This window comes from Apis laboriosa, unplaced genomic scaffold, assembly GCF_014066325.1.
Source record: "Apis laboriosa isolate Shangri-la unplaced genomic scaffold, ASM1406632v1 scaffold9_cov152, whole genome shotgun sequence".
Taxonomy (NCBI): domain Eukaryota; kingdom Metazoa; phylum Arthropoda; class Insecta; order Hymenoptera; family Apidae; genus Apis; species Apis laboriosa.
Window position 1 is genome coordinate 2335194 of NW_025224966.1, and position 13841 is coordinate 2349034.

The following is a 13841-nucleotide window of genomic DNA, read 5'->3' on the forward strand; positions in this document are numbered from 1 at the left end:
TACACAAGATTAAATATTACTGAATTTCAATATCTATGTTTATTTACACGTATAATTGTATGTAAAATTATAATGTATTCTTAGATGTAACTGTATATAAAGTAAAAATATGTACTTAAGCATAATATTATTTGTATCTGATATTGTTTATTTATAAAATAATTTCTGTAATTAATAGTGATTTTAAGATAATAATACCGGATAAAGATACCAGGTAAATTGTAATTGATAACAAAATATTACAAATATGTGTAAAATCTATGATGGAATGCAACCATAGTACATAATATTAAAATTTAAGGTAAAAATTTTTTTAAATGTGAATCGACGTACCTGGACGGAATATGTATTATTGGAAATTTTTAATTGGATACATATTATTAGAGGTATAGCAGTCAAATATTACCCCTAATATAAAAATTAATATACCATTTACAAAGGAATTTGTAGTAAATATATAAATGTGTAAAAAATAAAAATCAAACATTTGTATAAGAGTATAAGATGTGTAATAGAAATATTTGCGGATATTTATTTTAGCTAAGCAATTTGTACGAATATTGCATGCAGATTGTCTTACAATATATACACAATATTTTCTTCACTTATGAGTTTTATTGTATACAATAATAATTCATATTGAGACATTTTGCATGCATGTCAAGACATAGATTTCGATACATTTTGATCACAGTCACAGCATTTTATATACTTAAATGAATATTTTTAATTCGTAATATTGAAAGTAAAGAATTTTAGAAATCATATAAAAATATTAACAATGTTTAAAACTTATTATCGAATGAAAAGTAATTTAAAAAATTACACAGTAATATACTGCGATACAATCACAACCATTTAAATATTAATTACATGATATATTCATGCAAAGAAATTTTCTTTCAGAGAATAATATTTATATAACATATTTTTTACAATGTTATGAAGATTAATAAAATATACAGCTTTTTAGTCAACCTCCCGCGTTGGTTTATACATATTATTTAAAGTATATAATTCCTGAATAGTGTTATTAGCAATTCTTGTAAAACTATCGGTCATGTTATTACTTTCTTCAATATTGTTTGGTTCTGCGTTTATTCCTTTATTTGTTTCCGGCTAGATTTAATTATAGATTTAATTTCTTATTTATTAGTAAATGATAAATAGAAATTTGTATTAATAACAATATTATACGTACCTTGGTAGAATCTGAAATTGATAATCCACTGGATAGATTTTCAGAAAGACTAATATCAAGATCGGCGAGTTCTGTCGAATCAAGTTGAGGAAGACTCAAATCAAGATTATACTGTGTGTTGTCCATACTTAAAATATTTGTAACATTTGTCGCTTCCATTTCACCTACTATATGAATTATTTAAAAATTACAATGATGTATAGTTTGATATAATAATAATAATGAATATAAACACTTATACTACCAGCATTGTTCAACGATTGAAATTCTTCGTGATAGTTTGATGTTACTTTGCTTAACGTTAATTGTTCTTGCGGCTGTATTTGTAACGTGTCATGTACATATGGAAATTGTTGTTGTGTATACGTTTTGATTGATGGTTGTTGTAAGATATGACTGCTTGTTGATGGATATTGAGGTGATGGTTGTGATTGAATAAGTGCTGGATTGTATAATCTGTACTCCATTGGCGATGTACGATCTGGCGATATTTGTGGCCTGTACAACGTATTAAAATTTCTTCAGATCCATTGTTCTGCATATTATCTCATTTTTTTAAATGATACAAAGCTTTGTGTTACCTCAACGTTTGTATAGTAGATTGCGATTGTGGAGAAGTTGTTGCCATCGGATACAAGGATGGAAAAGATCCTCCACTTCCAATTGGATATCCATAAGGAGATATCCTTTCCGTCGGCTCTGATTTAATAATATTAAAATTGTATTGATTTAACATTGCAGCATCTACAATTGTGATAAAACAAATAGAAATTTATTACTATTAAAGATTAATTAAAATAATACAAATTCATTATTCACATTTTGTTACTTTATACAAACGATTTAAATTTCTCTTGAATGTCATTTCAGTATATGTTATATTAATTTTAATAAATTAATTTTAATAAATATATAATATGCTTAAATTGAATATTATCGAAATGAATCAAAAAGAAAATACATAAAATGATTAAGAAGCATATAAAAATTTTTATGATTAAGAAGCATAAAAATGGAAATGATCAAGCAACATATAAAAAGCAAAAGTTTTGAAGTAAAAACGAAGGATTAATTACAAAAGATGCATGCAATTTTATATATTTTCACTTCAAACATTATTCGTGAATATCTTTTATTAGAATTAAAAATACAGTCAATATGATTAGCAAATATTAACAAATTAAACTAATATTTTTATTGTCGTACCTGAATATTTTTTATATATAATATTCTTTTGATCTGAAATTGATTGGGAACAGAATAAAAACACGTAATTTTTATCATTAAATAAGTATGTATATATATATAGATCAATATATTCTGTATATATGTATAAGTCATACATTATATAGATTTTTCTTTTTCAAAGCAGTTTATAAAAATTTGTATTGCCATACAAATATTGCACATAATTTCCGCTCTTATTATTGTATTGCTAAATATTTAAATACAATATTTTAATACGAGAGCAGGATACTTGTATATTATTTAAACTGTAAAAATTAAGCCCGCTTTTGTCAACGTTATTATCATTAACAACATACTTTTCTCGTCGCATTAATGGATATAAAAATGCATCCATTCGTGCAATCACCAGTAATAATTACAAAAATACAATTTTCTCTTCAAATGTACAAGGCCATTGCCATCCAAAAATTTAAGTACAAATTCCAACTATTTATACAAAATACATTTTTAAAAAAGTATAAAACAAGATTCTTCAGTGCGTGAAAATATATATATATATGTATATATATATATATGAATATAGTATTTCTTAATACAATGAAGATTCTAATTTATGAAAAAATATCAATCTTTGCACAACGGAAATTTTTTATCATTTTTTTATGTCAATCTTCTAGATTATTAGGCACTTCTATTATTGGACGAAATTCAATAGACAAAATATATAATAATAAATATAAGAAATTTTTAAATTTAAATATTTCCAATGTGCAAAGATATTAGATTAATTATATAGTTAGTATGATGTGACTTAAGAGCGCTGAAACATAGATATTTCGATAAATATATATTCGTGATTCATAAAAATGCTGTAAACATTCTCCAAATGTACAAGTTAGTCCAAATTTTTGGGACTTCCAACAAATTTTTTAGATTCATCAATACAATTATTATTATTACAACAAATAGGGCTGATAAAACCCATCAGAAAAATGCATAACATGTTGATGACTCGCATCACAAAGTCTTGCTAATTTTTTTTTCTTGCATATAGAATAAATGTGAACGCGAATATTAGTAATTACAAAGAAGTAAAATCAGCAATTTCGCATAAATGTAGCACAATGTACATTTAGAAATTTTGACGTTGCGACGATGCTAATGATATCATTTAAACCCACTCCCGGCAAAGCTGTAGAATTGAAGACAATTTGATAAAAAATACTCACGCTTCTCAGCTTCTGCCTGTACATGTCTCAAAACTAGCGCGTTTTGGCTGTTATTAATCTTTTGTCTCTTTCGCCTTAATGAATCAGGATCATCTATAAATGATTGTATATTAACCACATGACTTTTAAATATTAATATATCAATTTTTTCTGAAGACAACAAACCTATAAATTTTGATCTAAATTTTTTTTTAATCTTTAAAAATATTATATCTGAACAAATGATTAAGTCAGTGGTTCAAAATAAGTATAAGTTACAAACAAATAAAAAATCTTAAATATAAATAATTAATTTTAACTATAAATTAAGTGCTTATTCTAAGACTAGAAACAAAGTGATACCTATAAACTTGGAACACTATATAAAAACTTAACAATGTGTCATAAATAGTAAAAAGCAATGCACAAGATTAAAGATATGTATAATAAGTAGCAACACTATAAAATTTGACTAGAAGAAACACAAACTCTTTGATGATAAATAACAAGTTTCAGCTGATTTTATATTTCAGCTATCTTTTTATATAAAAGACTATAGAAATAAAATAACAATTTGTACTCTGACTAGAAAAAATAGTACTGCATTGGTTTCAGAGTATATTAATCAAGGTAGCATAATAAAAATTGCTACATGTACCTTTTTTAAAAAATGAAAAAAATATAAAATATATCTTATGAACGCAAACACACTCAAATTACAAAAATTTCATATTATCGTAAGTAAATAATTTCATTCAATCATAATGCTTTTTGTTTCTGAAAATTAGCAATTATTTGCTATAACATCAGCATTTTTTCTACTATAATATTTGAAAAAAAATATCACTCTTAAATGGAAGTAGGCTAAAAACACATTAAGACACATTAAGTCTCCTTTTTTTCAGAGTAAATCTTTCCATCTTCCACAGGACTATAATAGAAAGACATTTCATCAAATTCAGAAACAGTTGCGTGCGGCGCCATAGCAGTATATAAGGCATAATGTTCAGCTTCTGTTAATTCCATTCCATACGGTGGTGTTTCATCGCCTTCCAATCTAAGTGATTTTACGCTAGTAGTACTTACTACACTAGTTCTTGGAATTTGTAATTGTGAATTATTTGATGTATTGTTTGTTGTCAAATATGAAACATTTCCTGTAGTAGTCAAAGATTGAGTAGTTTCTTTGGGTACATTTAAAATTGTGTCTTTATCTTTTTTCACTTTTTTTGCAAATAATTTTGAAAATAATCCTTGTTTCGAGTTTTTAGTTAAAGTACTAGGTAAGGAAGGTAAAGTTTTATTTGGTGCTTCAATAAAAGAATCTGGTGTAGTATGACAGGATATAGGACGAGGTAAAAGAGGCATAGAAGGCATTTTTCGGATACGTTTTGGTGGTAAAGGCGGTAATCTTTCTTCTATTTCCTGCGTTCCATCTCTTTTCGTAGTCATTGGCGGAGAAGGACAAGATTGATTAGTATCTGTCTTTAGTACACACACATCTTCATATTTTCTCTCGTTCGATAAATCGGTAAATTCAATAGGATTTTTCATAGCCATTTGTAAACTAGTATAAGTCTGATTATCGCAAACATCAATATCCATAGTTTGATCGATTGTATTCTGTTCAAACGCTGCCTGCACTAACTTTGCATGTGTATCGGCATAAATTTGATCTAATTCTGCTACTTGTGTTAATAAATCATTGAAAGACTTATTATAATCTTCTGTCACTTCAATTTTAAAATCTATTTCATTTTCTTTCTCTTTGAGACATATTTGTCCTTTTTGTACCCATTTACTTACTTCAGAATAATCGAACCAATCAGATTTATCTTTAAATATTTCTGTATTTTTTAATACGCACGCGTTTTCAACAGTATTAGATTTAGGACGAGTTGAAATTTCTAAATTCATATCCTTCGTTTCTTTGTCTATATAATTGGGATAAGATTTGTACATTCTATTTAATTGTTCGTTTTCTATAATTCGTTTCTCTTCATTGATTGATAAATCATTATTTCGGTAATCTATAATAGTGTTTTTAGCATGATCTATATTTTGTGCAATATTTTGATTTATTTCCATACTTCCATTATAAGAATCTAATGTATTTTTCACATTGTACAAATCATTTAAAGCACGTAACGCAGAAATTTTATTATTCCATTTTTTTGTGTCGAAATCATTATTATTATATTCGTCAATATTACGCGGAAATTTCGGAGTAACGTTTGAAAACAATGTCGGTTCAGTAGCTAAAATTTTGCCAAATGAAGTATAATCTGTTTTCTTCCTGGCAAATGCTTTCCGTAAAGACCAGAAAGCAGGCCTACCTGCACCAAGAGGTAACATCAAAAAAGGAAATGGTTCGCTTGTTGCACCATCCGATGGTCTTTTAAGTTGAATATATACTTGCACTGGTTGTTCCACTTGCTGCATACGATAAGTCGGTGTTCTAAATGCAATTGCTGTCTATTAAGATAAATCAATTTATCAAATTAATATTAATGAAAATACAAAATTTAAGTAATTTTATATAAAAATCGAATTTCATACTTGTTTATGTACATGAACAGGTTGAAAATCACCAAATCCTTCCCAAAGTACTTGTCCATCTTTTTCTTCAAAGAATCTAACTTGTATATCTTCTTTTGCAACCTTTTCACATAATAAAATCATTTCCATACCACCAGCGACTGATGCGTTACTATGACTGAGTTTGCATATCACAAGATCTGACATTGCCTCTTAAATATTTAATATTTAATTATTTAATACATAATCAAATAATTAATATCTTGATAAAATATAATTAATCTGAACATACTTTTATCAAATATAGGGTCAGATACTACTGGTTGTAATGGCACATTGAATTTTCTTTTCTGTGATCCTTCTAAAAAAACTTGAAAGCATAATCTCACTGCATTGAGATCAATACTAGTAGGTTGTCTTTTGTGTTCGAAGCCAGCTAATAAAAAATTAAATGTGATTTGTTTTGTGCCAAATATAGTTAAATAAATCTACTGAATTTTAATTTACTTCGAAAGGGATCTACACGAATTTCTTCTCTTATTTTAAGTGCCTCTTCAATATCTTTTTTTTTTACACATTGAATCCCAAGATTTGCAAATGTAACTGTCATATTCTCTGATGAAACTTCTACTGTACAAACACCTTGTTTACATGCTTCCTTTCCAACAAGATTATGAGGATGAGGTCTGTATGGTTGATCTTTTGTTACACATGATACTACAACTAGAGCTCGACCTTTATATCCAACTATCTGTAATCAATATTAATTATATATTATTAATTAATATTATTATATATTGTTTTTTTTTGTTCTTACTTTTATAGTAGGAAATGTTTTATTTTCTGATGTACTGTTTACACCAGGTATACTACCAGCTGATCTGCCTTCACATTCATAGCGAAAACGTAAAGCTTTGCTTGCCGGTTGTTCTATTATTTCAACATAAGGCAATAATCGTTCTGTGTTCATTTCTCTTGGGATTTGATCTTCCCTCCCATTATATTTAGTATCAGTTTCAATGACTTCAACTATATAAACAAATTATGAAATAAAATATGTAAAATGTAATTTATGAAATTTATATAAAAATATAATAAAATTTTCAATACTTACTGACATCACTCATATGTATATTTCCATCACTCATATCATGGAATTGTTCCATGCCTCTTATTGTTTAATACATTGAACAATAGTCATCTGAAAAATAAATTTTTTATCATATTATGTTATTAAAATAATTTCTATTTTATTGTATTTCTAATATCTCTATTATACAAATTATCTCTATTATATAAACTTTTTTTTAAAATAATACTATTAGAATAATTATATAGAATATAAAATGATTGTAAAGTAAAAATATACCAAAAAATTTTTTTTATTCTTTTATGTATATTTTGAATACTTTATCAAAGTGAAAGCAAAAATTAACCACATGATTTAACTCTTGACAGAAACTTCATAACATTATGTAGAAAAAATTTCGCGCGCGTTTAGTTAAGATAAATGGAAATATAATAATTGGATAATAATAAATACCTAGGAAGAAATAAAATGTATAGAAGAAAAATTGATTTTAAGATCAATTTTTTTGATGTAAAGAAAATTAAATGTTCATAAATTCATGAATCGTTCATCTTGGTAGAAAAACATATTTATATCGCAAAAGATGTCGTATAGATGATGATTGATATAAAACGTATTAGCTATAACTTTTGATTAACACTAGCGAGTGAATCAAACATATATTAATGAACATGAATAAAAATTTGTTAAATCTTTAGCAAGAAACGACAGCTGTTCACAGGTATACTTCTAAAGACACTGCACACAAGTGTCCCAAGTCCCAAGGGAAGAGAAACGAGAGTAGAGAGTGAGGAGGGATACCATGCTGATCCAATCATTATTTTGGGAAAGCCTAGCTTCGTACAAGCCGTGCAGCTATAATTAAACTATCGTAGGACAATGTGACGAGAAAGACTTGCCTGCAGCTTGATCAACATAGTAAGGCACTTTCGAATCTGAAAGCACGCGCACTGTTTTGAATAATTCTGCTAATAGGAAATGCTTATATTCTTGAAATTTTTTTATAAAACACACACTGTGCTAAATAAATTGAAGAAACGCGATGTGTTAATGTTTAAATCTATAATTGAAATTCTTTTATTTGTCAAATATTGTTGCGCACATTATTTGCACGCGACATGAAAGCATGCACAGCCGTGACTAGAGACAAGACTTTATGCGGCATAACATTTTGCTCGGACTTTGTATCGATACTGACATGTCCGTTGCTTTTAATGGTAGAAGCAAAGCAATATGCTATATGCTTCGCAAATATGCGCAAGTACGCGAACTCTGACGGTTCTATACTCACAGCCAATTCAAAGTGAGTGAACGTGTGTTAACATGATATATTACCTTTTGATTATTTCCTTGAAATCCATAGATCTGATGACGTCGAATTTTTTAATTTCTTAATTCTTAATTCTAATTCTCTTCATATTTTTCATATTATCTTTTATATTGATTGCATTTCTTTTTTTTGCATATTTTTAAGCTTGAATTTGTGAGTTAAAAATTATTAATAAATTACGTATGTTTAGCGTTTTTTGGCATAAACGTATTAAATATCTTATATCTAAAATAAATTTGTGTCTAAGGTTCAGCGAATTTATCATATGTAGATTAAAATTTTCAGGGACGTAGATAGGTTACCAGAGACTAGGTACTTGGTGTCGGATGAGTCATGCAGACACGTCACATAATTCTGTTTTATCATGTGAAATTGTAGAGCGTTAGATAATCAATCATATCTATTTACTTGAAATTATATAAAATATTATTTGTTATAAATGTTCGATAACTATCATTTATATTTCTTTTATATATTATAGTTTTGGAAAAATCAATTTCATTATATTTTTTGATTTTAATTATCCTTAAAAGTTTTCGTAAATTATTTATTATATTATATATAAAGTAAATTTGAATTTTTGAAACATTTTAGAATGCAAATAAAATTTACTTGCTTGTAATTTGCAATTATACTGTAAATCAGATCTATGATGCATTACATAAGTTTTAATCGCTCCTTACGCTCATCGTATTGTAGGTGTATTCAATTTATGCAATTCTATGAAGTAGATATGCAATCGTACGATTAATTCATAAGTTATAATAGTTAAAATAAGAAATTAATGAGAAAAGCATTCATCATGGACAATGTGACTTCTTTATTTGGTTAAAAATATTACTGTTACTATTTGCAAGAGTTACGATGCTTTTTTGTCATCTCTTACTCTCACTCGTTTTGTCTCCATGACAAGAGCAAACAACATTAATAATTTTTGTAAAGAGTTTACTCGTGAACTGCAAGCGTGATGCCAGAAACTGCGATCACTCCGAAAAGCTCGTCTTCCCTGAGTGTTTCAATAAGCTCCAGGGAAGAATCGAATCAATGTTTTACCAAGAAAAGATTGACGCGATGCATGCAACATAAATTTCTTACATATTCGCAACTTCCCATAAGATGTCAGAAACCCAGCCGATACTATCGTCCGCCAAGGACCTCCTTCAGATTGGCAAATCTCACAACCATCAATCATACAGCTACAATTAATACGGCGAAAAGTTGTCCGGACAGTTCAACATGTTCGATATTACGCGCAATCAGTGCGTCACGTTACAAAAAGAGTTTATCCATGATTGACTTTTCACCTTTAATAATGGATACTGAATATGGCGATTTTAGGTAAAATTTATGAGTAACTTATAATAATTTGAATACAATTGATTCTTTTGTAATATAGATCGGACAGTAGTTCAACTATAGAAAAACTTGATGAAAGTGATAAAATGAAAGATACTATTGGTAATGAAATGGGTGTCGGTATTGGTATCAAAAAGTGGATGGATGGATTCGTAACATCAGAACCGGAGGAATCGTATTCCCAATTCTTTCAAAATCCAAAGAAAGCAGCAATTTTGGTGTGTCATGTGCTTATGTTAAATGCATGGAGACGCAGACGCAGCGATGTTCAGTATCTTAACAGCACAATTGACGATTTAAGCCAGCAAATTGAACATTTGCATCTACAAATTGTCGTTTTGCGTCGATTGCTCGATACGGAGAACAGTCGTGTCAGTAAATTGACCAGTGATGTTCACCGTGCCAAAATGCAATTTGATGAAGTACTGAAAGAAAGGAATACTCTGAAATCGGTAATTTTCTTAATACATATTTAAAAATTGATAAGTTTTAGCAATTATGTGAAACATAATTAATTAATTGAAAAAAAATAATATCTTCACGTATTTAACATAAAATAGTAACAATGTGTGCATGTTAGGAATAAGACCTATACATTCAACATTTTGCGGACGATGAACATGAGAGTTCAATGACGTGTATCTAACTAGAGGGATGACGCTAGCATAAGAGCTCGCAATACGACTTTTGGGACACGCAATAATATATGTAGTTATAGAGACGATCGAATTTTCAACATTCCTTGAATAAACTAAAATATCTTTCAAACAAGTTCAATAACTTACTGTTACTTTTATATTAACAAAAATTTTCTACTTTTCATCTCATTCAAATTTTCTTGTACATTTAAAAAGAAATAATTTGTTATTCTAAATATTTATAATATTTGTTTATAAATGTTTATAAATGCATAAACATGCATTTATTTTGCGAAATGTAATGGAAACATGCGTCGTAGTCGAGTCATTAATTAGTATATACTATATACGCAAACGAGAAGTTGGCACCGGTCCAGCAGCTAATTGTGAAGCGAAAGAAGAAACTATATCGCGACGACACAGCATAGATAAAACTGGTTCTAGATACTTTCGAAAATTTACGAAGTTTAAGTTAGCATTGAGTTTTCACGAATTGGGTTCACCGTTTTCTTTCAGGAAAAAGTAAAATTGGATGAGGAGATCCAACGTTTGACCGAGCTTTCCGAGGAAAGGCAAGTTTCAACGGAGAATATGCGAAACGAATTAATCACCGCGCAAAATCAGCTTCAAGCGGTCGACGAACAAATGTCAAAGGATCGAGAAAAATTGCTGAAATTACGAGAGGATAAAAGGATACTTTTAGAAAAGGCTAGAACAGTTCTTGTATTATAATTTATAAATTATCTTTAATGATAAATGCAAGCTTATATATTATACCATTGTAAAAATTGATTTTTACTTAGTGAGTCATTGTTATGCTCGCGAGAAACGAATCTGCAAAGGGTGAATTCTCTTTCAATGCAGTTTTTTTTTTCTATGAACGGATGAGTCATTCGTTCACCCTTTCGTGCTTAGAGAACGATCAATCTAAAATGTTTACATATGTTACAACATATTTTTATGTTTCAAATTCCTATGATACAATTTTATTTATTTTTTATTTTAATATCATATCTTAAATATCTATGGATTAAGGATAGTAATAAGAGTATTTGATGTACTTAAACTTACTTTAGATAGGTCAATGCACGAAAGGACATAGAAGTTCGTGGTTGAGTCATACTCTTTCTACCTTATCGATGACTCAATAACATTATAATACTACTTTCTTACCGAGAAAAGCAATCGATATTACTTGACCTATTAATTCTTACTTGGAGAGTGTAGAATCAAAACAAAACTCGTGACATTATGTTTATTAGAAATAATAATACATTTTTTTTTTAATTTTTATAATTCTTGATTCTTTTTGTGAATTTTATCTTAAGAATAATCATTTATCGATTGTTGATTTGTTGAATACGTATGAAAGAAAAATATAATATTATTTCAGATAACGGCTAGCGAAACATTAGCGGCGGAACGAGGAACAAGAGCAGACAAAGCTGAATCAATCGTGGAGGATTTACAGATGAAACTTGCCACACAGATTGCTATGGTTGAATCCTCGCAGGAACAGATAAAACGATATTCAAAGTAAATTCAGTATACGTAAACAATTTACATTATTCCAATATAAATTCCTTTGTAGGGAATTGAAAGTTAAAGAGGATGAAAAAAACAAGTTAATTAAGCGCTTAAAATCATCCGAAGATGCAGGGAGAAATCTAAATATGCGCGCCATTTCTTTAGAAGCACAACTGGTTGACCGAGAGGTAGCCTTACAAAATATGCAAGCAGCGTATAATACGCAATTGTAAGTTTTTTTATTTCTTTTCTTTTTTTTGAGTGATATTATTTAATATTAAAATTAAAATTCGTTATATTAGAACCGAATTGAGTGAATTGAGAGAACGTTTAATACGTCAATCTCAAGAAGGGGGATGGAGTAGTAGAATGTTGCAATTAGCTGGTAGCGTTGTACGAGCGCCAAGGGCTATATTACGTACTTTACTATCGGGCCCAGTGTTGGTTTCCTAAAGATAGCTTGGTAAGTTCCACATAAAATTATAATATCTATTAATAAGAGCATAATAATCGTTTATTTTTATAATTTTTAGTTGCTGTTCTTGTTCAAGCGTGATTGCGTTAAACAAAGTGTTCACAAAATGGAATTTCGAGGGTGATGGTGTTGGTTGTTCGATAAGAGGAAAGAGAAAGGGAAGATTTTACGTGTGAAAAGAGATTTTACGTTGAGGAAAAAGAGATATATGTGATCGCAAAGAGACGAAAGGAACGAAAATCAGTTTCAAACTGGTAGTAAACTTTCCGGATACTTTTATCATCGAAATTATAATATTTTTTTATTTATATTTTTTTTTTTTCTATTCATATACTTTCTGATATCGTAAGCTATATAAGCATTTTAAATTGAAAAGAAATGATATAAATGATGATTATAAAAAAAGTTACTAATATTATGATATTATACTAATATTATGATATACTATAATAGAATACAGACAACTATTCTGCGAAACTGAGGATGGATAAATAAATGCAGATATTGTACATTTTTTAAATCTATATTTTATCTTTTTTCGCGTAACATGATAAAATGATAAAAATAAGATACCGTCAGAATCGCTCAATGAAGATGATTTATTTCTTTTTATTATGCAATTTCAATAAATATATTCAATAAGCAATTAATTATATAGACAATCTTAATTGATTGTATTTTACGTAACATTTAAGTATACATTTTTAACCAAGATAAATAAATTTTTGTAATAGAGCGATACTCATGGTATAATATTTTTTTCAAAAAAACACGTTACAATAGATCGTAAAATCTAAGTAACCACGTACGAGTGACACAAATACGACGTGTCTGATCACATTTCTTATTATTATGTACTTAAGTACAAGATAACATTGATTTTCATTTTGTTCGATAACAATATGATTTCTGCGGTATATTTTTTTATGCTTCTGCCAGTATAGTAAATATCCTTTCTTATTTGAGGCTTTCGTACGGTAAGTGAAGATACGGCACAAATTTCAGTGGAAGATTTGTTCTTATTATCACAAAATCGTTTTATATTTGAATTGTTGTTGGATGTAATTTTATGTAATATTTTCTAGACGATCTAAAACATCTTTTATGCATAGATTAATTCTGACAACAAATAATGTTGCCCTACAATCTTGAAATTCGGTCATACTCATTGATTTATTACTCTTCAAAAATTTATAAAGAAACATGAAAATAAAAAAAATACTTGGTGCATTTTTATTTGCAATAAAAAAAATTTGTAAAAATTATACTTATGGATGTAAAAAAAATCTC

At 28.2% G+C, this 13841-nt stretch overlaps 2 protein-coding genes across 7 annotated transcripts; one reads left to right on the top strand and one right to left on the bottom strand.

Moving 5' to 3' along the window:
* Window positions 1-492: 492 nt before the first annotated feature.
* LOC122720028 (embryonic polarity protein dorsal-like) lies at window positions 493-8959 on the bottom strand. Of its 5 annotated transcripts, XM_043946430.1 has the most exons (12): window positions 8125-8317; window positions 7250-7336; window positions 6953-7164; window positions 6643-6886; window positions 6428-6571; window positions 6157-6347; window positions 5934-6072; window positions 3619-3711; window positions 1783-1945; window positions 1446-1699; window positions 1202-1368; window positions 493-1119 (listed from the first exon to the last, which is right to left on the bottom strand). In XM_043946430.1, the coding sequence occupies exons 2-12, from the start codon at window positions 7299-7301 to the stop codon at window positions 970-972; spliced, it is 1809 nt and encodes a 602-aa protein (XP_043802365.1). In that variant the 5' UTR covers window positions 7302-7336; window positions 8125-8317; the 3' UTR covers window positions 493-969. The 5 variants fall into 5 exon arrangements, with proteins under 5 accessions (XP_043802365.1, XP_043802366.1, XP_043802364.1 ...); XM_043946431.1 differs by lacking the exon at window positions 493-1119 and having other exon boundaries at window positions 1241-1368; window positions 1450-1699; window positions 8125-8320; XM_043946429.1 differs by lacking the exons at window positions 493-1119; window positions 1202-1368; window positions 1446-1699; window positions 1783-1945; window positions 8125-8317 and adding an exon at window positions 8561-8959 and having other exon boundaries at window positions 3570-6072.
* LOC122720029 lies at window positions 8049-13071 on the top strand. 2 transcript variants are annotated; one of them, XM_043946433.1, is made up of 8 exons: window positions 8049-8143; window positions 9498-9893; window positions 9952-10363; window positions 11066-11257; window positions 11943-12085; window positions 12141-12305; window positions 12379-12539; window positions 12610-13071. In XM_043946433.1, the coding sequence occupies exons 2-7, from the start codon at window positions 9523-9525 to the stop codon at window positions 12527-12529; spliced, it is 1434 nt and encodes a 477-aa protein (XP_043802368.1). In that variant the 5' UTR covers window positions 8049-8143; window positions 9498-9522; the 3' UTR covers window positions 12530-12539; window positions 12610-13071. The 2 variants fall into 2 exon arrangements, with proteins under 2 accessions (XP_043802368.1, XP_043802367.1); XM_043946432.1 differs by lacking the exon at window positions 8049-8143 and adding an exon at window positions 8335-8528 and having other exon boundaries at window positions 9672-9893.
* The last annotated feature ends 770 nt before the right edge of the window (window positions 13072-13841 follow it).

Bases quoted from the DNA above. Each gene is read 5' to 3' on its own strand.
- LOC122720028 (XM_043946429.1), bottom strand. From the start codon at position 7,301: ATGGAACAATTCCATGATATGAGTGATGGAAATATACATATGAGTGAT. The intron at 6,887-6,952 runs GTAAGAACAAAA...TATTGATTACAG, and splicing joins AAACATTTCCTACTATAAAA to ATAGTTGGATATAAAGGTCG. The intron at 6,348-6,427 runs GTATGTTCAGAT...TAAATATTTAAG, and splicing joins TGACCCTATATTTGATAAAA to AGGCAATGTCAGATCTTGTG.
- LOC122720029 (XM_043946432.1), top strand. From the start codon at position 8,344: ATGAAAGCATGCACAGCCGTGACTAGAGACAAGACTTTATGCGGCATA. The intron at 10,364-11,065 runs GTAATTTTCTTA...GTTTTCTTTCAG, and splicing joins AAAGGAATACTCTGAAATCG to GAAAAAGTAAAATTGGATGA. The intron at 12,306-12,378 runs GTAAGTTTTTTT...TCGTTATATTAG, and splicing joins GCAGCGTATAATACGCAATT to AACCGAATTGAGTGAATTGA.